General features: G+C 41.4%; 1 protein-coding gene and 1 non-coding gene across 2 annotated transcripts in view; both read left to right on the plus strand.

The window, feature by feature from the left end:
- The first annotated feature begins 11,398 nt into the window (after window positions 1-11,398).
- LOC136327649 (U1 spliceosomal RNA) lies at window positions 11,399-11,561 on the plus strand. Its single transcript, XR_010729827.1, has one exon. It is a non-coding gene; the product is annotated as a U1 spliceosomal RNA (small nuclear RNA).
- Window positions 11,562-15,612: 4,051 nt separating this feature from the next.
- The window catches only part of C5 (complement C5), a 122,780-nt gene continuing 114,893 nt past the window's right edge, over window positions 15,613-23,499 (plus strand). The window contains exons 1-2 of the mRNA XM_066256371.1: window positions 15,613-15,744; window positions 20,203-20,395. Of these exons, the coding sequence (XP_066112468.1) occupies window positions 15,680-15,744; window positions 20,203-20,395 (258 nt within the window). The 5' untranslated portion in view covers window positions 15,613-15,679. The remainder of the gene's footprint in view (window positions 15,745-20,202; window positions 20,396-23,499) is intronic.

A 23,499-nucleotide genomic window follows, 5' to 3' on the forward strand; every position in this document is an offset into this window, starting at 1 on the left:
TTTCTGTAGGATGATGTGGCAGCATGTGCGCATGCACAGATGATTACGTAACATCGTGTATACAGCGGAGCAGCCCACGGCCATGCCAGTTGAGATGTGGACAGCACAGAGGAAAGTTCAGTGTGTTCTGTGTCTTGCTAAATTCGAATCCGTGACCAAAGTGCAATGTGAATATCGGCGCATTTATAACAAAGCGCCACCACATAGGAATAACATTACTCGGTGGGATAAGCAGTTGAAGGAAGCCGGCAGTTTGGTGGAGAAACCCTGTTCTGGTAGGCCATGAGTCAGTGACAAGTCTGTAGAGCAGTGGTTCTCGACCTTTCTAATGCCATGACCCCGCAATACAGTTCCTCATGTTGCGGTGACCCCAAACCAAAAAATAATTTTGGTGGCTACTTCATAACTGTAATTTTGCTACAGTTATGATTTGGAATGTAAATACCTGATATGCATTATGTATTTTCCGATGGCTTTAGGCGACCCCGCCGGGATCGCAACCCACAGGTTGAGGACCGCTGCTGTAGAGGTTATATGGGATAGCTACCTAAGGAGCCCTAAAAAATCTGTGGGTGAGCCCTAAAAAATCAGGCGGTGGCGCAGTGGATAAAGCATCGGACTGGGATGCAGAGGACCCAGGTTCGAGACCCCGAGGTCACCAGCTTGAGAGGAGGCTCATCAGGTTTGAGCAAAGCTCACCAGCTTGGATCCAAGGTCGTCTGGCTCAAGCAAGGGGTTACTCGGTCTGCTGAAGGCGCATGGTCAAGGCACATATGAGAAAGCAATCAATGAACAACTCAGTGTCACAACGAAAAACTGATAATTGATGCTTTTCATTTCTCTCTGTTCCTGTCTGTCTGTCCCTATCTATCCCTCTATCGGACTCTCTCTCTATCTCTTTTTTTTTAAAAAAAAGGATTAATATGCTAGTATTTCTAAATTTCCATTTGAAATACTAGTATAATTTGATGACATTTTCCCTAGCTCTGTGCATGGAAAATGTCGAGGAAAAAATATAACTGACCCAGTAACAGCGATCATCCCTACCACTCAAACTGTGGGCTCAGAGTAGCAGTTCCCATTCCAGGGAACTAGGACTACTTGAAAAAAATGGCTTATGCCAAAAAAAATGTACAGAATAAACTGAGACTATCATATTATACAAAGGATTACCAATGGGGTAATTTGAGCATCATCAAAGAAATTTGGATAGAAACATATCAGTCTCAAAAAAAAAAAAAAAATCTGTGGGTGAGCCCACATTGAACTGCACTGAATAGATATGAAACTGGGAGAGTTTTCCTTTTATTTGGTGCAGATTTCACATTTCTATCGTCCTTTGTTGCTTTCCTGTGACCGGCCAAAAGTGCACCATGACTTTATGGACACACTGTGTATTATGCTCACTTTGTTAAAGATGGCACAGCCCACGTGGAAGCCTGTCACCCAGGTGGTATTAGTTGCCCTTGTTGCTTGGGACGGGTGTGATTATATTAATATGTGTTGGGGCTGGGCTGTGGGCAGGCAGGATCCTTGTAGCCTGGGGCTTGGTTTTAGGACCAGCCCTTCCCAACCTTTTTGATGTGGGGTGGTGCACTCTCATGAGGAATCCCATTATGCCTCAGATAAGTGACTTCCGTTTCAGAGACTTCCTTGTTTGTATATTGGATTAAAGGTTTTGATTTCTACACTATAAAGTAGGGCAGTCTGGAAGCAGAGACTTCCTTGTTTGTATATTGGATTAAAGGTTTTGATTTCTACACTATTAAAGTAGGGCAGTCTGGAAGCTTGCTCTCTCTCGGTTCCTGAGATTAACATTAGAGAGGAGAGCAGAGTAAGGCCATATGGAGGAGAGAAGAGGCAGCCAAGATGGCAGAGTGCTGAAGGAGAAGCCAGTTTGTGCAGAGAGAAGGAGATGGGGAACAGAGGTGAATGAGACTGGTGAGGTTAGAAACCTTTGATTCTGGGAAACTCGGGTAAGTCAGTGGCTTTGGGAGCCCTGAATGGAAAAGGAAGTGTTTTCCCACTGTGTGTATTTCTTGCCCACTGGGTGCAAGCTAGGATTAAAGCTAATGGCCCACCAGTTCTTGGCTCCGTTGTTTCATTACCGTCTGACCGAATCTAATGAGAACTTGCATGGGCCAGGAGGCTGTGATGGTAGCTGTAAAGCCAGCAGGCAGGGCCAGGGCCAGAATCACAGCAGCCCAGCCCATGCAGGTTTGCATTGGATTCGGACAGTCGGTAAAGAAACAGCGGAGCCAAAAACTGATGGGCCATTTTCTTTAATTCTAGCTTGCACCCGGCGGGCAAGTAAAAACACACACTGGGCTCCAAAACCCAGTCACATTCAGTGCTCACAAAGCTACTGACTTATCCGAGTTTCCTAGAATCAAAGGTTTCTAGCTCACCAGACTTATTCTCCTCTGTTCCCCATCTCCTTCCTTATCCCAGATACAAACTCTACACAAACTGGCATCTCACTCAGCACTCCGCCATCTTGGCTGCTTTTCCTGGCCTCCTCACGTGGCCTTTCTCTGCTCTCCTCATGCTAACCTCAGGAACCAAGGGCCAAGTCCCGTTCTACCCCTATTTTATAGTGTAGCTTCACAACCTTTAATCCAATATACAAAATAGGGAAGTCTCTACTACAAAGTCACCCCTCTGAGGCATGATTGGATTGTACCGCCTCACACCAAAAAGGGTGGGACAGGCCAAATCCCAAAACCAAGCCTCAGGCTACAACAATTCTCAACACACATTAATATCAGCTGGGCAATGGCCTCACGTGGGCAGCGCCTATTTTTAACAAAGTGAGCATAATACATTTTATCTGCCCAACAGTGGCCGTGGCTACTGGCCATACAGGTAGTCTCTCAGTCCATATCCAGTGTAAAGCCAGAAGCCAAGGCCAGGGCCACCATCAGAGCAGCCGCCCGGCCCATGCAGGTTCGCATTGGATTCGGACAGTGGGTAAAGAAACAACGGAGCCACAAATTGGTGGGCCATAGTCTTTAATCCTAGCTTGCACCCAGTGGGCAAGTAAAAACACACACTGGGCTCCAAAACCCACTCACATTCAGTGCTCGCAAAGCCACTGACTTATCCGAGTTTCCTAGAATCAAAGGTTTCTAGCTCACCAGCCTTATTCTCCTCAGTTCCCCATCTCCTTCCTTATCCCAGATACAAACTCTGTACAAACTGGCATCTCACTCAGCACTCCGCCATCCTGGCTGCCTCCCCTGGCCTCCTCCACGTGGCCTCCTTCTGCTCTCTGCTCTGCTCTCTCCTCTAATGATAATCTCAGGAACCAAGCGCGGAAGCTCCCGTTTCGTCCCCATTTTATAGTGTAGAAATCCAAACTCTTAATCCAATATACAAAATAGGGAAGTCTCTAATACAAAGTCACTTCTCTGAGGCATGATTGGATTGTACCACCCCACATCAAAAAGGGTGGGAAAGGCTTAATCCCAAAACCAAGCCCCAGGCTACAAGGATTCTCAACACACATTAATATCACCTGGGCGACGGCCTCCATCTTTAACAAAGTGAGCATAATACATTTTATCTGCCCAACATCCAGTTAACCTGGATGGGTACTCTCCAGTCCCTTCTTTGCCAGGATTCCTCCTTCATCCAGATGCAGTACTCTCTGCTGGTGTCTAGCATGATGAAGGCCTTGGATAGACCTTGGGCCTCAGGGAGGTCAGAGAGAAAAACTTTCTGTAGCTAATTTGAATATTAACTGCCTTGGTGTGCTAAAAAAGTGAGGATAGGAAAGGAGTGAAGGCGACTCTTTCATTGCACAGTAATTTTTATTTATTATATCCAGTAGTATAAAGAAGTTGTTACTCCTCTGAGTTGCATTTACAATATAAATTGTAGGAGACTGCAAACTGACCAAGGCCTCACAGTTTAAGGCTTAAGCCAAAGGCTAAGCTCTTCCCCACACCTCCATGTTGGCTGTGAAGCTGAGTGTTCCTACTCATCCCATCCCACCACATTACTTGCTTAAGTTGCTAGATGCAATTTATATGCCCTTCCTCTCACCGTTTGTCTGTTCTGCTGTTGGTTGATTTCAGTTATGCATGGTGGGGGGGGACTCGGGTTTATGCCTTAAGAGGATTCCTGGTTTTGCCTCAGATGTGTGACTTTGTATAGGAGACTTCCTTGTTTGCATACGGCTCTGCACTATATAATAAAGCAAACCGGGTTTTGCAGAGACCTCCCCAACCCATACTTCTTTTCTCTGAGTTTATTTCTTCATTCCACACTGTACTAGCTCAGGACCTGGACAATTACAAGTCATGCTGATTCGCAGCAATAAATATTAGCCAAGGTAGGGTGTTCTAGCTATCCTTCAGTTATTTTTTTCCCAAATGATAACAAAGCTGTTCTGTTTGTTTTAACTTGCCTCATGTGTCTCAACCTGGTTTAATCATTTCACAGATTTGCTTTAGAGAACAATCGGACTAACTTGTCAGGCAGGGGTGACAGGGTGACTTGCTAGTGTGACTTTAAAAATGAACTGAATTACAGGTATATTTTTAAATAAATTTTTATTTTTTTAATTTCACAGAGTAAGGTATAAGTTGCAATATAAAAATCAATCATGTACTTTATCTAAATGCTAATTCTACACTAGACATCTATAAATATTGATAGGTGAAAATAACCTGACTCTATATGAGAATATAGAATGACCTGCCACTGTTTGCAAAACACCAAATGTTGGGCTTGGCTTGCAAATACCTTTAGAAATCTTTCCTCAGTGTACTGGGTTTGTTTTTTGTTTGTTTGTTTTTGTTGTTATTGCTCATCTGTCCTTGCTCGTCTCTTTATTTGTTTTGTCTGCGTATATTAAGACACTCTTATGTGCCAGGTCTGTGTGAGTGCAGTGGTAAATAGACACAGTTTCTGCTCTCAAAGACATTGCAGTCTAAGGAGAAATACAGAAAAGTTAAGGCACTATGACAATGGCATAGAGATTTGGTATTGTTCTGTGTGAAGCCCTATACGGGGTTTGGGTCCAGAATGGGAAGGACCTACAATGTCCAGTGATTCATAACAACCCTGCTTAAGTTAACCTTGAGCTATTCCCAGTGCCATGGTTTGTGGAGATACTGTGACTCAAGGAATTTGGGGCCACCTTTGTAAGTTCAGATATATTCTAAAGAGGGCTATGACGGGCTTAGGTGCTCAAGTCCAAACCAGACCCACCTGGGCAAACCCTGAATTCCTCTGTCTCTGAACTATACCACCTGAATCCAAAAGTTATTTATCATTCACCTCTCTAAGGCCAGAGTGGCTCTCGCATATGGCCACAGAATATGGGAGACCAGAACGACTTCCAAATATGATTTGCTTTTGTGCAGCATTGAAATAAGCTCTACATTCCAATAACTTTCTTCCTAATTTTAAAACTTTTTAAAGTTAATATTTTGAATTCCTGCAAAAATGAAAGCTTTCTTTCTTTCTTTCTTTCTTTCTTTCTTTCTTTCTTTCTTTCTTTCTTTTATGATTTTAATTTGTGTTTACATAGATTCAAGTGTCCCACCAAATATATCTCCCCCCACCTCCTTATTCCCCTCGGCCTTCCCATGCCCCCTCCCCCAATGCCTCCAGGATTTGCTGTCCTGTTCTCTATAATGCTGTTTTATATATATATTAATTTCATTCATCTCTTTCCCTTCTCTGAGCCCATCTTCTCTTCCACTTAAAGGAAAGCTCTTCTATTCAGTAGAGTTCCTGCTAATATAGATGAATGACCTAATTAAGAAATCAACGTTTTACTACCCTCCATATCACATATTTTATTCAGACAAAGGTCATCAATAGATATTAAAGCCATATGTGAACTATTGTTGGCAAATAAGATATTCTCTTACTCTCAAAATGTCACCCCACAAATTATTAATTACAAAAGGAAAAAGACCTTCACAAAGGGAACTGAGAGGAGAATTAAATCACTCTTATTTTGGGGGGCATCCTTCCCAAATCCCAGTGTAATGATAGCTCTGGATTGGCTAACCCAGAGGTGGACTTCATTTAATGCTCTGTTTTTGCTGTCTTGGAGCTAGTAAGACAGTGAAGTCGGATGGGACAATGGAGCATGCATGTGAACAGAGGAGATATGTGCAGTACATGTGTCCACCATTCCTTGCCATTCACATAGAGCAGGGGTCCCCAAACTTTTTATACAGGGGGCCAGTTCACTGTCCCTCAGACCGTTAGAGGGCCAGACTATAAAAAAAAACTATCAACAAATCCCTATGCACACTGCACATATCTTATTTTAAAGTAAAAAAAACAAAACAGGAACAAATACAATATTTAAAATAAAGAACAGGCCCTGGCCGGTTGGCTCAGTGGTAGAGTGTCGGCCTGGCGTGCGGGGGACCCGGGTTTGATTCCCGGCCAGGGCACACAGGATAAGCGCCCATTTCCTTCTCCACCTCCACCCCCTCCTCCCTCTCTGTCTCTCTCTTCCCCTCCTGCAGCCAAGGCTCCACTGGAGCAAAGATGGCCCGGGCACTGGGGATGGCTCCTTGGCCTCTGCCCCAGGCACTAGAGTGGCTCTGGTCGCGGCAGAGCGACGCCCCAGAGGGGCAGAGCATCGCTCCTTGGTGGGCAGAGCTTCGCCCCTGGTGGGCGTGCCGGGTGGATCCCAGTCGGGCGCATGCGGGAGTCTGTCTGGCTGTCTCTCCCCGTTTCCAGCTTCAGAAGGATACCAAAAATAAATAAATAAATAAATAAATAAATAAATAAATAAATAAATAAAATAAAATAAAATAAAATAAAATAAAATAAAGAACAAGTAAATTTAAATCAACAAACTGACCAGTATTTCAATGGGACCTATGGGCCTGCTTTTGGTTAATGAGATGGTCAATGTCCAGTTCCATATTTGTCACTGCTAGCCCTAACAAATGATATGACGCGCTTCCGCTTCCGGAGCTGTGACGCGTGCGTCCCATGTCACCAGAAGTAGTACTATACGTGAGCCACGCCACGCTTTGCATCCGCATCCTGTGCTCCTCTCACTGACCACCAATGAAAGAGGTGCTCCTTCCGGAAGTGCGGTGGGGGCTGGATAAGTGGCCTCAGGCAGCTGCAGTTTGGGGACCCCTGACATAGAGCATCCACAATACCCATGAACATGGAATTCCAGTGAACCCACTGGTTTCTCTCAGAGCAGGCAACACAAGAAGAGAGCAAGGTGGGAACAGCAATGTTTTGTATGACTTAACCTCAGAAGTCATGCACCTTTACACTTACTTTATTCCAGTGGTTCTCAAACTTTTTGAAGTTGGGGCGCATTTAAAATCCTACAAATAATTGTAGGCATACTATATACAAATTTTAGAGAAATATGTTATAATTAAGTCAAATATTAAAGAAAATAAATAAAGTCCAAGCATGCTTTTAAGGTAATTAAACAAAATAAATAAGACAAAATTAAATTCTGACATTGAAAAACATTTTTATGTTACATTTTTTGTTATGCTTTTTAGAATTCATAAAAAAGAGGGGTTAGCCTGACCAGGCGGTGGCGCAGTGGATAGAGCGTTGGACTGGGATGCAGAGGACCCAGGTTCGAGACCCCGAGGTTGCCAGCTTGAGCACAGGCTCATCTGGCTTGAGCACAGGCTCATCTGGCTTGAGCAAAAAGCTCACCAGCTTGGACCCAAGGTTGCTGGGTTGAGCAAGGGGTCACTCGGTCTGCTGAAGGCCTGCGGTCAAGGCACATATGAGAAAGCAATCAATGAACAACTAAGGTGTCGCGACGAAAAACTTATGATTGATGCTTCTCATCTCTCTCCGTTCCTGTCTGTCCCTATCTATCCCTCTCTCTGACTCTCTTTCCGTCCCTGGAAAAAAAAAAAAAAGAGGGGTTAAAAAATTTTAAAAAGAAAAAAAGTTATCTTTTGCATTTTTTTTTTTTCCTGAAGCTGGAAATGGGGAGAGACAGTCAGACAGACTCCCTCATGCGCCCTACCGGGATCCACCCGGCACGCCCACCAGGGGGCGACGCTCTGCCCACCAGGGGGCGATGCTCTGCCCCTCCGCAGCGTCAATCTGCCGCGACCAGAGCCACTCTAGCGCCTGGGGCAGAGGCCAAGGAGCCATCCCCAGCGCCCTGGGCCATCTTCGCTCCAATGGAGCCCCATCCGCTGGAGGGGAAGAAAGAGACAGAGAGGAAGGGGGGGTGGAGAAGCAAATGGGCACCTCCCCTATGTGCCCTGGCCGGGAATCGAACCCAGGTCCCCCGCACGCCAGGCCGACGCTCTACCACTGAGCCAACCGGCCAGGGCCAAAAGTTATCTTTTTTATATATATAGATACATTCTTAGTAAGATTTAGTAAATTCGGCAGGTCCCAGTGCGATGTGTTAAGTTTTTCATTCTTGTGTTTATGAGAAACGTGAGCCTGATGTGTCCTAGCGATTTCTTCAATGTTTGGGCATATATTTGAAAGGCAAACTCTCATTTCCTTGTCAATACATTGAAGAATTCCTCTCTTTATACTCTTAATTGTGTTGAGTGCAGAAAACCCCCACCATACATATCATCTTAACTTGACACCAAACACAGGATAAAAGAAACTTGCCTCTAGTCTTTCCCAGGAACATGGGGAGTAGTGTAAACAATCCAGCACCAGAGCTTAACAGCCTTTTGCAACCTTATCAGGCAAGTGAGGTGGGGGTTGAGCAGACTGTCAGCTTATAGCCAATTCCCCACACCTCTGTCCCCCAAAAATCTAAACTCCAAAAACCCTGTTGGTTTTTTGGTCCTCAACAGGCACATATTTCTCTGGAATAGGGTGCCCCTGGAAATCATCTAGGGTGCACACTTTGAGAATCACTGCTTTGTTCTGTTGGTCAAATGGACCAACCCTGCTACAGCATGGGAGGAGATCATACAAAGACATGAATACCAGGGAGGTCAGGACATTGAAGGCCATTTTGGGGCCTGGCTACACATCGAGCTACTGAGTCAGTGGGTGTGTATGGGTAATAGTAGGTATTAGAATTAGATAAAGAGACTGTATATTGAACAAGAAGTAAGATTGCTTGAAAAAGTGTGGGACAATGGAGCCAAAGAGGGGGTTAATGGGCTCAGCTTAATCCATTAGAGTGTAGGATATAGAAAGGGCAGCTTCAGTGAGGTTATAAAAGTGAGACATAAAAGGAGGGTGGGCACTTTCATATTGTCACTTTGTTTTCTCTGAAGAAACGTGCTTAAGTGCATTTCATCATGGACACTTGATTTTCTCTTTTGGTCTTATTATTTTCCTCTTCCTTCACACAGTCTACTCAGAAATTCTCTCCTGTTCAATTACTGATTTGATGATCTGAAGTGGCCTTTTGGGACATGCTATTCCAGCCCACTACACTGATGACTTACAAGAGTAGTTTGAGCAATAGCTTTCTCCTTGACCTCTCTTTGATTATTACCATTTGGGACTTAACAATACAAACTTAGCCACCCTTGGTTCTGAACCACTGTGTTCACTGGCTCTTCCCCTTTAGTCTTTTCAAGTAATCTCCCCAGTCTGCCACTTTCCTGCTTGTTACTTTAGCTAGTCTTATGCCAGCAACCTGTGAGGAAGAGAGGATCAGATAGAAATCAGACTAAGCTCTTCCCTTACATTATACTTACTTGCATCTTGTACGTTTGAACCTTTGCCTAGAATGTACAATAGTATGATACATAAACAAGAATCTAAACATGTGGACCAGTCTATAAATTCTTCAAGAGTTTTTGAAATGAGAAATCAACTACAGACAAAATAGCTTGAGAAGGTATCAGAGGGAAAGTTTGGCCTGGTTTGGAATTTCCCTCTTTTTTCTTCTGATGCCAACATAAGTCCCCATCTCTGCAATATACTAGATGTGTTCCCTGAGACAAATCACTGCATTTCTCTTAGCCTCAGTTTCTCCCTCAGTCACCCAAGGGTAAAACCCCCTTCAGAGTGGTTGTGAAGATTAGAGATAATTTATGAAAGTTAAGTATTGCAATTACTGAAACATGGTAGGAGCTAATAATTATATTGTTATTATTTGGATAAGCTTTGTAAAAGCTGGGAAAATATCCCCTATGCCTGAATCTCATATACTACCTGTTAAAATGAACTGGAGTTTGTAGGTCTTGTTGAAGATAGTAAATGAACATTTATGACCTTTCTTCTTAATTACTATACCAAATTCTGGGATGTAAGAAGACGCTTCAGCAAGGTCTTGCATAACAGAGTTAGAAGGAGCTTTCTGAGCAAAGACCTTTTACAGCTTATGAGATAAAGAGGTAGAGAGTACATACAGTACACATAATCTGCTAACGGCAATCGGTGCCATAAATGGGAGAAAACAACTTAATGCCCTCTTAAAAGGATATGGTCCGTGGGAACCTTTTTGTGCTCCTTTGCTTTTGAGAATATCAGACTCTCAGAATGTAGCAATTAGAGGGACTCTTAGAGGCCCATCATCTAATCTCAGACTTTTAATTGACAACAAACAAACAACAACAACAACAACAAAAAAGAAGTGGAGGCAAAATTCTGCTTGCCTCAATAATAAACGACATTCATCAATCTGAGAGACATGAGACTGTGGGTGTTGAGTTCTGCCTGGCTGCAGCCAGGAGGGTAGAACTGTATTAAATACAAATTGCTACAATCCTATGTTCATATTAAAAATAAAGAGTAGATTATTTTGAATATGTCTCAAACCAATAATAATAATAATAGCAAATATTTTCAGGTTCATGCTATTTCAGGTCCAAGTTCAGAGCCAAGGACTTCATACACGTTTCAATTCATTCTCCCATCAGCTCTATGGAGCATTTTATTATTTGATTTCATAGGTGATGAAAGTGAGGTTCCAAGATTTCATTAAGTTGCCCAAGATCACATAGCTAGTGAGATGAAACCAGAATTTGAAATCAAGCTTGCGTAGCTCCAAACCATACTTTTTTAAATTTAAAAATATTTCAAACTTTTAGAACTAAAAGTACATTGATGGACCTATCAAATACCAGCATACCAACACTAAACACTGATTTGAAATAGTGCTATACTGACTTCAGATATTCCTTTAAAACAAAAGGTAATAGAATGGAAGAACTCTATTTTATGCTTTTCTTCCCCCAAATTCACCTTTCCTTCCCAAACAAAACTACTATCCTGATTTAGTATTTACTTTTCACCATCCTATATTTATGTTATTACTACTAATGTAAATGTCTATAGACAATAACATTGCTCTGAATGTTTTTAAACCTATATGTTATTAGGCTGTTTGAGTCATTCTGCAAGCTGGTTTTATCAGCTAACATTGCATTCCATTGTATGTATATACATGTATTTCTGGGTTTTTTAGGTTGTTGCCAAATTTTTGCTATTAAAAATGATGCTACAGGGAGATACCATGATCACGAAGGTGGTTTTCCCAGGGCGAGGCTTACTCATTGCACTCCGAGTGTGCTGACCCCTGCGATTTCCCCAAATGTGGGAAACTCGACTGCAAAATTTGTGGTAGTGGGGGACTGCGTTCGCGCTCTCCCCTGGAAGAAAAAAAAAATGATGCTACAAAGAACATTTCCATACAAGTCTTCCTAGGTATATGTGTAAAAGTTTTTCTGGAGTACATACCTGGAGTTGTTTGTTTGTTTGTTTGTTTGTTTTTTGTATTTTTCTGAAGCTGGAAATGGGGAGGCAGTCAGACAGACTCCCGCATGCGCCCCACTGGGATCCACCTGGCACGCCCACCAGGGGCGAGGCTCTGCCCACCAGGGGGCGATGCTCTGCCCCTCCGGGGTGTCACTCTGTTGCGACCAGAGCCACTCTAGCACCTGGGGCAGAGGCCAAGGAGCCATCCCCAGTGCCTGGGCCATCTTTGCTCCAAAGGAGCCTTGGCTGCGGGAGGGGAAGAGAGAGACAGAGAGGAAGGAGAGGGGGAGGGATGGAGAAGCAGATGGGCGCTTCTCCTGTGTGCCCTGGCTGGGAATCAAACCCGAGACTTCTGCATGCCAGGCCGACGCTCTACCACTGAGCCAACTGGCCAAGGCCCATACCTGGAGTTTTTACTTTTCCATTATGCTCTACCAGGCTTCTTGCAGTCTGTGCAAATTCCCAATGTGATGTTGAGATACCACAGTCTTGGATGTGAACTATAAGTACAGGACTGTGAAAAAAAACAAAAAACGGGCTTTTAGAGGGGTAGGTATTGATAGCTCAAGTCACTTGGGAGAGGAATTTTAATTTGTAGCTAAAGCAGTGGCTGTTGGGCACAGGGTGAAAAGAGAGACTGGTTTCTCCTTCTGCCTGATCAACTGACAAACTGATTTCAAGCTGGGCTTGGGGATATTGGTAGAGGGAAGTAATAGTAAGGGTCCCTGAAACAAGAACGCTTGGAAGAGGTTTTGTGCTTTAAGTCAATGTATTTTAAAACCATGTTTCCTGGGGCCCCTGTTTTCCCGTTGAGCCTCCTCAGGGGCCACCTGAGGGTGCTTGCTGGGTAGACAGGCGGATAGCAGGGCCACCCCACACTGAAGCGCCTTTACTTTAACTATTTTATTTATTTTAACTATTTTATACATTGGACTTCCATGTAAGATTTTGTTTCAATAAAGTTTTGTAACTCAGTGTCTTTTTAAAATTCACATAAATATATAGAAAGACAAGTGACTGAGAGATATGTACCTATAATTTTCCCCAACTGGATATAGTTTGTGCCCCAGATTCCCTTTCATATGGTGTTATGGTCAGGCACTGAGTAGGCTGCGTTCTGCAGTGCTGGCAGCAGTAGCCCATATCTAAACCATGTTTCTGAAGACACACCAAGTCAAGCATAGAAATATATACGTTAATAATAGTAGTAATAGTACTTTGCTGACTGTTTATTATCCTAGGAGCACCTTTATGTTGTGGTGACTTCAGAGAATAACAAATAATCTGTCTTTTTGTCTGCAGTGAAGAATGGGAACACCAAGGCTGGAGAATCCAGTGGGACCCGAATCTGAAGGTGGCCTTGTAAAGTAAGTGAAGTGAAGTTATTTGGGCTCAGCCCTGTGGGTAGAACTGAGAGAGCATTATTAGCAGGAAGGTCAGGTGACCATCAAAGTTTCTGCCAGATCTAGCTTCTCCTCTTTCAGAGATGCAGATTTGTACAAAAGCCAAACACGCCTAAAAGTCAACTTTTTAAAATGTGAAAAAAATCAATCTCTGAGCCATGTTTAAACTTTATTTATTTATTTATTTATTTATATTTATTTTTAACAGAGGCAGAGATAGACAGGGACAGACAGACAGGAAAGGAGAGAGATGAGAAGCATCAATCATCAGTTTCTCGTTGCGCATTGCGACTTCTTAGTTGTTCATTGATTGCTTTCTCACATGTGCCTTGACCGTGGGCATTCAGCAGACCAAGTAACCCCCTGCTGGAGCCAGGGGCCTTGGGTCCAAACTGGTGGGCTCTTTGCTCAAGCCAGATGAGCCCGCGCTCAAGCTGGAGACCTCGGGGTCTCGAACCTGGGTCCTTCCGCATCCCAGTCCGACGCTCTATCCACTGCGCCACCACCTGGTCAGGCCATGTTTAAAAGACAGATAAAAACTTCAGTTCAGCCCTGCCCCAGTAGCGCAGTTGGTTAGAGCACCGTCCCGACACGCCAAGGCTGCCGGTTTGATCCCGCGTCAGGGCACACACAAGAATCAACCAATGAGTATGTAAATAAGTGGGACGACAAATTGGTGTTTCCCTCTCTCTTTCTCTAGAAAAGTATTTAAAAATTTTAAAAATTAAATAAAAACTTTAGTTAAATACTGTTGAGAATCTGTAAATTGTTGAACTTTGGTTCTATTAATGACCTTTCAGATATATCGTTTTTTAAAAAAGTTTTCTACCAGAAAAAACAATTTCATTCATCAATATTGACTTTATAATACAAGCAAACAAACTTGCACTTAACATATAAATATTATCTATGACGATTAGAGTATTATCACTTTCTCCTAATATCTTTTCCCGAAAATGATGGTTTGTTTGTTTTAACTTGACCCGTCTTTCACAACCCAGTTTAATCATTTTACAGGTTTTCTTCTGAAACAGATAGGCTAGATGGTCAGACAAGAGTGGCATATTTTTACCATTTTAATAACATATGCAAGAGGCACCTTTAGTGAAATTTATGTATCAAATTTCCTTTGGGTGCTTTTTTCCCCTAATGAATTCAGTACTAAAGTATTGGTAAAACAAAACCTTATTAATTCAAAGCAAGAAATGCCAATGTTACCATAAAATATATGAACTATAGAATAATGTTTAGAGAAATCTGTTTTATTATTTTAAAATAGAGTACTTATTATATGCTACGGTAGAAATGAATGCTAATAAAAGGAACATAGTAAATAAAAAGTTTTCTAGTGAACATAAAACATCATAAAATCTTAAAGATAAAATTGTATTTCATTCTAAATTAATTACTAGACACATTTGTTATAGGAAGCTTTGTTTTTCTTGAGCTCTTATACTAAGGTCCTCACTAAAATGTATAACATGAGTTGTTATTTTTTTTAAAAAAAGGCTATTCTGTGGCCCTGGCCAGTTGGCTCAGTGGTAGAGCGTCGGCCTGGCGTGCAGGAGTCCTGGGTTCGATTCCCGGCCAGGGCACACAGGAGAGGCGCCCATCTGCTTCTCCACTCTTCCCCCTCTCCTTCCTCTCTGTCTCTTTCTTCCTTTCCCGCAGCCAAGGCTCTACTGGAGCAAAGATGACCCAGGCACTGAGGATGGCTCTATGGCCTCTGCCTCAGGCACTAGAATGGCTCTGGATGCAACAGAGTAACGCCCCAGATAGACAGAGCATCACCCCCTGGTGGACTTGCTGGGTGGATCCCGGTCGGGCGCATGCGGGAGTCTGTCTGACTGCCTCCCCATTTCCAACTTCAGAAAAATACAAAAATAAATAAAAATTAAAAAATAAAAAGGGTATTCTGTGTCTGAATGGATACAAATTTTGTATTTGTGGTATATGAATTAATAGATATTGGAGGATATCTATTTTCTACCTAATGCTGAAATATTTGGTTCCTTATTTCCTAAAGAATGATGCTGGCTTGTTCAACGTGGCATTTTCATTGCCTGTCATAATTTCTCCTCCATCTAGTATTCAGCTTCTTTTCTAGACTGGAATTGACCAAGGAACTCTTCTATAGACCTCTTTTGCAGATTCAGCTTATGCTTAGGCCACTTCCAATGCCAACAATCCTATTACTCAAGACTTCTCTAGAAAAACCACCTAGTTAGCCCTTGTCTAAACCAGATGATCACAAATGGTGTAAGGCCAGAGCAATTGGTCAAAAGAGGAAAGGCCAAAGGCCATATGACTTTTTGTTTTCTAGCTTTAAGCCATTCATTGTAGTACTAAACTGCCATGTTAGAATCCCTTTATTTTGTATTAATTAAAATAAAATTTCTAGTGTAAATCCTTATAGAATATCTCCTGCCTTTAATATCTAAGCATTAAAGGTTGTTTCAATTCCAATTTTATTTTTCCTACTTAGAAGTTCCTCTTTCTGACATTAATAATTAACCAGTAAGCTAATTTACTCAAACTCTTTAAACTCGGTTTCTTTAAAAGGAGAGTAACTCCAAGAAGGTTATACCCCTGGTTTGCTGCTGTCTCTAGCCATGGGCTTTTGGGGCATACTTTGTTTTTCAATCTTCTTGGGGAAAAGCTGGGGACAAGAGCAAACGTAAGTAAAAGAACATCTTCATTTTCAATGCATCTTAGTTGTGATGAGTGAAAAGTAAATTCAATTGACTGTGTTAATTTGAAAATTACTTTCTACTTCTGAGAATACCAAGGGAATAGTCTCAGTGAAAGTCATGGAAGTGTTTTGATGAATAGCTAAGAACATGACAGTTTTGTTTGTTTGGTTGTTGTTTTTTGGGGTCTTTTTTAGCAATAGAGAGATGAAGCATCAACTCCTAGTTTTGTCACTTCAGTTGTTCACTGATTGCTTCTCATATGTGCCTTGACCAGGGGTCTCAAGCTGAGTCCATGACCCCTTACTCAAGCCAGGACCTTGGGCTTCAAGCCAGTGACCTTTGGACTCAAGCCATGACCATGAGATTATTTTGATGATCCCATACTCAAGTTGGCAACCTCAGGGTCTTTCTGAAGTCTTCCTAATACACTGTAGTGGCCCTTAATAAATATTGCATTTCCTTCTCTTGAAAGAGTGAGAGTGTACCATTTACAACATGATCATCAGTCAATTAAAGTGTAATACATTTAACTGATTGATTCAATAAAGATTTATTGAGCACCTACCATAGGATAGGCACTGGGAATATAGTAGATAACATAGAGCTTTCATTCTAGTGGGAAAAGCAAATGATGAATGAACCAATGAATGAAGGAATAAATAAAGTAAGATAGTTATTAATGATATGAAGAAAAAAGTAAAGGAGAGTAATAGGATGAAAAAATGATAGGAAACTATTTGAAAATGTGAACAAATAATGTTATTTAAGGTACTCATGCAGTGCTTAAAGAAAGTAAGGGAGCAAACCTTATAGATATCTGTGGAAAGAATATTCCAGGTAGAGGCCAAAGGGACATTTTTGCCTCTCCTGTAAGCTTCGTGGCCTGATCCTCTGCAACTATTGAAAGAAAATATGAAAAGTATGAAATTCTTTAGATTAGATTGGGCTACTGATAAATCTATAAGGACCAAAATCTATAAGAAGGCTGGTTCCAAGAGCCATCTTTTAGGGCAGGGGTCGGGAACCTATGGCTCGCGAGCCAGATGTGGCTCTTTTGATGGCTGCATCTGGCTTGCAGACAAATCTTTAATAAAAAAATAATAACAACGTTCTCATGTATTACAATCCATTCATTTCCTACCGCTCATGTTCATGGTTGCGAGTGGCTGGAGCCCATCACAGCTGTCCTCTGGGACAACACCAAATTTTTATCGGATAATGCATAAACGTACACGGGTTGTCATATGGCTCTCACAGAACTACATTTTAAAATATGTGGCGTTCAGCTGTTGTTATTATTGTACGATTGTAATTATTTGCTTTCTAAGGTCTCTATAACTATTTCTATTTTCAAATGCATTCCCCAAGCTCACTTTTATTCTATCTTTTTTAAAAAATCCACCACTGGCCTGACCGGGCGGTGGCGCAGTGGATAGAGCGTCGGACTGGGATGCCGAGGACCCAGGTTCGAGACCCTGAGGTCGCCAGCTTGAGCGCGGGCTCAACTGGTTTGAGCAAAAGCTCACCAGCTTGGACCCAAGGTCGCTGGCTCGAGCAAAGGGTCACTCGGTCTGCTGAAGGCCCACGGTCAAGGCACATATGAGAAAGCAATCAATGAACATCTAAAGTGTTGCAACGAAAAACTGATTGATGCTTCTCATCTCTCTCTGCTTCTGTCTGTTTGTCCCTATCTATCCCTCTCTCTGATTCTCTGACTCTGTAAAAAAAAAAAAAAAAAAATCCACCACTGGCCCTGGCCAGTTAGCTCAGTGGTAGAGCGTCGGCCATGGCTTTTTCAGCCAAAAAAGGTTCCCAACCCCTGTTTTAGGGACTTGTAAACACTGTGTATTTTATGTTTCACCACCACTACCACATAGACAATTCACAATTAAAACAATACTGAACCAAAATATAAAACTTCTAAGAATACTGAAATTAAAATAGCTTTTCTTACCTAGATTTGCAGAACTCGATAAATTCAGTGTAATACAGCAATTGAAAGTTTTAATTCAGGAAACCGGATGCTCTGGATCAATTCCTAATTCTATAATTTATTAGCTGTGTGACCTTGGGCAAGTTAATTATCAGTTTTCTTATCTATAAAATTGGGTAGTAAGAAGACCTTCCACACAGTATTTGTAGCAACATTGAGCTTATGTACGTATCAAGTCCTTAAAATGGTGCTTAGCCCATTGTAAGGTTTCTGTAAATGTACCTTGTTATCCTCGAAACTAAAGTTTTCTCATTTCCCGCTGTTCCTGGGTAAGCACATGGGGAAATCAGATGATGGTTGGAAGTCTGGAGATTCCTTTCTTTCACAATTTGCCTATAAATGGTTCCAAATTAGTTGTCATTGTAGAACTGACAGATGCTTCAAAGGATTTAATTGCTTCCAAATTTATTTCATTGTTACTAAAGACTTGCTGATTTGAAAACTTTTTAAATGTCATAATGTTGACAGGATCCTGCAATAATTCTGCCAGTTGGAGTGATGGCCTGACTGTTCAGCCTCTTGAATTAGTCAATTGTATGACCTTTTGGATTAAATCATTTTTTTCTATGTAATACCCTGAGTAGCTCTCAGTATTCAAACTATATATAACATTGTGATATATAACTAATAACCTACTTTTTATTTGTAGGTTTTCTTTTAATAAACAATGAAAAAATCACACATTAATTTTTTTTAATTTAAAAAAACTGTAGATTCATTTTCATTCTTATAGAAATCACATGAAAAATAAAATTCAGGGAACAGCCTGTGGTTGTGAACAATGCTTGTAACTTGGACCTCAGTTTAACACATTACAACAGAAACCTCCTGAATATGAAGTCTTTCCTCATTCACTTATAATCCAGGTGACAGTCAAATTAACCTCTAATCACTTGTAAAATAAGAAAACAATAGTACCTATGGCATTGGCCTGTTGAAAAGATTTTAAAAATTGTTTATAGACCCTGGCCTGTTGGCTCAGCGATAGAGCATCGGCCCAGGCATGTAGAAGTCCCAGGTTTGATTCCCAGCCAGGGCACACAGAAGCGCCCATCTGCTTCTCCACCCTTCTCTGTCTTGCTTCCCTCTATCTCTCTCTTCCCCTCCCGCAGCCAAGGCTTCATTGGAGCAAAGTTGGCCTGGGCTCTGAGGATGGTTCCATGGCCTCTGCATCAGGCGCTAGAATGGCTCCAGTTGTAATGGAGGAACACCCCAGATGGGCAGAGCATCACCTCCTAGTGGGCTTGCCGTGTGGATCCCAGTCGGGCGTATGCGGGAGTCTATCTCTCTGCCTCCCCACTTCTCACTTTAGAAAAATACCAAAAAAATAATTGTATATAAAGTGCTTATATATAGTGTTTATATACAAGACTCATATACAACTATTCAGTTACTATTGTTATTATTGTACGATTGTAATTATTTGCTTTCTAAGGTCTCTATAACTATTTCTATTTTCAAATGCATTCCCCAAGCTCACTTTTATTCTATCTTTTAAAAAAATTCACGACTGGCCCTGGCCAGTTATCTCAGTGGTAGAGCGCCGGCCTGGCGTGCAGGAGTCCCAGGTTCGATTCCCAGCCAGGGCACATAGGAGAAGCACCCATCTGGTTCTCCACCCCTCCCCCTCTCCATCCTCTCTGTCTCTCTCTTCCCCTCCTGCAGCCAAGGCTCCATTGGAGCAAAGTTTGCCCGGGCGCTGAAGATGGCTTTGTGGTCTCTGTGTCAGGCGCTAGAATTGCTCTGATTGCGGCAGAACGACAACCCAGATGGGCAGAGCATCGCCCCCTGGTGGGCATGCCAGGTGGATCCTGGTCGGGCGCATGCTGGAGTCTGTCTGACTGCCTCCCCATTTCCAACCTAAGAAAAATACAAAAAAAAAAATCCTTCTAAAATTACTTCCTTTCAAATAATTTAGTGAAATTAATAAATTTTAACATGTATAGAGTATTAAGGATGCTTAGTGCTTTCATATACATAGTCTCATTTCATCTTTGTCTCAGCCTGGTAAAGAAGGTGATATTTTCAGTTATTTTAGTTTGAGAGGGTAGTGACTTTACTTTAGTTATTCAGCCAGTAGATGGCATTCAATCACTGGTAACTATGTTGCTTTTTTATTCATTGACAAAAATAGTGACTATTTGCATGTTCTACTCAAAAGCTTTAAGTCTTCCTTTGCTGCAGTAGCTCAGGGAAGATGCTATTACTCTTTTTAAATGTTAATTAAATCTCCAGTGCTATTTTTTGAATCCTAATTTCAAGCTATTTATTTTTGGAAACTAGGCTGAAATGATCATATATCACAAATAAATTTTAATTAAAAATAATTTTTAATTGAGAAAATGTACTTGTTTGAAATTGGATATCTCAAGTGAGATGAAAAAAATAAGAAGTATAACAAAATGTGTCTTATAGAGATACTGATCCTTCTCTTTTCCTGTTTCAACAGGTATGTCATATCAGCACCAAAAGTACTTCGTGTTGGAGCATCTGAAAATATTGTAATTCAAGTTTATGGATACACTGAAGCATTTGATGCAATAATCTCCATTAAAAGTTATCCTGATAAAAAATATAGTTATACTTCAAACTCTGTCACTTTATCCCCAGGAAATCAATTCCAAAATTCTGCAATCTTAACAGTATGTATTTATTCTTCATTTTCTTTATACATACAGAATATTCTCAATACAATGTATTCAAAGTTTGAATAATGATAACATAAAGATTTGATCATTTACATACCATTATACCTCTGTGTGATTATTAGGTGATTTATGTCAGTCACTAATGATAATATGAAGGAAACAAAGTTCTAAATAGGAGAGTTGTATCTGTTTTTTGAACAATGGATGTAAATTGTAATGTTCTTATTGGAAGGTAAAATTGCACTAATGTGTAAATGTTTGAAAATACTTGTTTTATGTGAAAATTATTATAACAGAGAAATATGAATATATAAGGTCTACTGGAAAGTTCTGTCCGTTTTTGGAATAAAACAATATAAATTTTTCTTACCGTCAATAAACTTTATTAAATAATATAATTGCCATTATTATTAATGATTTCTTGCCAGCGTGAGGGCAATTTGTATATCCCATTTTTGAAAAATGTTTTATCTTTTGATGCGAAAAATTGAACCAGTGCTTGTTTGATATCTTCTTCATTTTTGAATTTTTTGCCCTTCAAAAAATTTTGTAAGGACAAAAACAAGTGATAGTTGGAGGGTGCTAAGTCCGGGGAATATAGTGGATGTGATAGACTGCTTCTGTAGCATTTCTTCCTTGTTGAAATTCATAAAAATTACAGTGGCATAAATGAACTTTATCAGTAGCCATGGGTACACTATGGCTTCACACATAAGACTAACGTGAATCAACTTTGTTTTAGTTAATTTGCTACGTCAGTATGTATACATTAAGTGATAAAAATAGAGAGGCACACATGCACCAAATAAACATGTGCTTACATGTCGAAACTTGTTGTGATAGAAATGGACAGACCTTATACATATTGATCTGTAATGCATTGCCTACAGAAATCCATAGATGCAGTTGAACATCTGCTTGTAAAATTCCAATACTCTACAATTATAGTTTACAAAACTAATAAATTATTGATTACTAAAGTGAATAGCTCTCACTGACAACCTATAGTTAATATAAAAAACAACCTTGATCAAATAACTTTTTCTTCTATTAAGATATTATAGCCTGACCAGGTGGTGGCGCAGTGGATAGAGCATCGGACTGGGATGTGGAGGACCCAGGTTCAAGATGCCAAGGTCACCAGCTTGAGCGCGGGCTCATGTGGTTTAAGCAAAGCTCACCAGCTTGGACCCAAGGTCGCTGGCTTGAGCAAGGGGTCACTCGGTCTGCTGAAGGCCCACGGTCAAGGCACATATGAGAAAGCAATCAATGAACAACTAAGGTGTCGCAAAAAAAACTAATGACTGGCCCTGGCCAGTTGGCTCGGCGGTGGAGCGTCGGCCTGGCGTGTGGGGGACCCGGGTTCGATTCCTAGCCAGGGCACATAGGAGAAGCGCCCATTTGCTTCTCCACCTCCACCCCCTTCCTCTCTGTCTCTCTCTTCCCCTCCCACAGCCGAGGCTCCATTGGAGCAAGGATGGCCCGGGCGCTGGGGATGGCTCCTTGGCCTCTGCCCCAGGCGCTAGAGTGGCTCTGGTTGCAGCAGAGCGACGCCCCGGAGGGGCAGAGCATCGCCCCCTGGTGGGCAGAGCGTCGCCCCTGGTGGGCGTGCCAGGTGGATCCCGGTCAGGCGCATGCGGGAGTCTGTCTGACTGTCTCTCCTCGTTTCCAGCTTCAGAAAAATACAAAAAAACCCCAAAAACAAACAAACAAAAAAAAACTAATGGCTGATGCTTCTCATCTCTCTCCATTCCTGTCTATCCCTCTCTCTGTCTCTGTAAAAAACAAACAAACAAAAAACAAAAGATATTATAGTATAGCTTGGTTAGAAAAGTGCTTGCAACTCATTTCTTAGTAAAAATTCTGATAAGTAAAAATAATTTTCCAAACTTATTATTTATTCAGTCAAGTCAATAAATATAACCAAACATTATTTTAAATTCCAATAAAAATTTAAAAATCTGCCTGACCTGTGGTGGCACAGTGGATAAAGCGTCAACCTGGAAACACTGAGGTTGCAGGTTCAAAACCCTGGCTTGCCTGGTCAAGGCACATATGGGAGTTGATGCTTCCTGCTCCTCCCCCTTCTCTCTCTCTTTCTCTCTCTCTCTCCCCCCTCTAAAATGAATAAATAAAAAAAATAAAAAAAAATAAACATCTTTAAAAAAAAATTAAAAAATCAAGGACCAGAAAAGTCAAATACTATCAGACTTGGAAGAGGCTCTGAAGTTTATTTATACCAGTGTTTCTTAAAAATGAGTTATTTTAAAAAATTAAAATTTGACATTTTATAGAGTTTATAATTATAATTATATTGATTTTAGCACTTTGATTTATTTTGTAAATTTATTTTGATTTTATAATTATATAAAAGTCACAAACATGAGATTATACCTAGTTTTAAGTTTGTACATGTTTAAATAAAATTTTAATAAAAATAATTACTATATCATAAATAATTAAAAGTCAACACTGAGGGTTCTCTAGAACCTTTTATCCTTTGAAAGAGGTATGTATATTACTCAGGTATGAGAAATTGATCTAAATAAATTGAACCAAATGTAAGAATTCTTTCATTAATGTTTTTGGTGATAAATGCTCTAATATCTTAACAAATACTGTACTTATTAGGTTCATTAAGAATTAAGATTTAGTTCCCAAAAGTGTTATTTTCAGTAGACACTCTTATCTCATGTTACTCAAGGCAGCCACTAGCCACATGTGCTTGTTACCTTTAAATTTAAATTAATCAGGCCCTGGCCGGTTGGCTCAGTGGTAGAGCGTCGGCCTGGTGTGCAGAAGTCCCGGGTTTGATTCCCGGCCAGGGCACACAGGAGAAGCGCCCATCTGCTTCTCCACCCCTCCCCCTCTCCTTCCTCACTATCTCTTTCTTCCCCTACCACAGCTGAGGCTCCATTGGAGCAAAGATGGCCCGGGCGCTGGGGATGGCTCTGTGGCCTCTGCCCCAGGCGCTAGAGTGGCTCTGGTCGCAACATGGCGATGCCCAGGATGGGCAGAGCACCGCCCCCTGGTGGGCAGAGCGTCGCCCCTTGTGGGCGTGCCGGGTGGATCTCGGTCGGGCGCATGCGGGAGTCTGT

The sequence above is a fragment of the Saccopteryx bilineata genome, chromosome 2, assembly GCF_036850765.1.
Source record: "Saccopteryx bilineata isolate mSacBil1 chromosome 2, mSacBil1_pri_phased_curated, whole genome shotgun sequence".
In the NCBI taxonomy this organism is placed as follows: Eukaryota; Metazoa; Chordata; class Mammalia; order Chiroptera; family Emballonuridae; genus Saccopteryx; species Saccopteryx bilineata.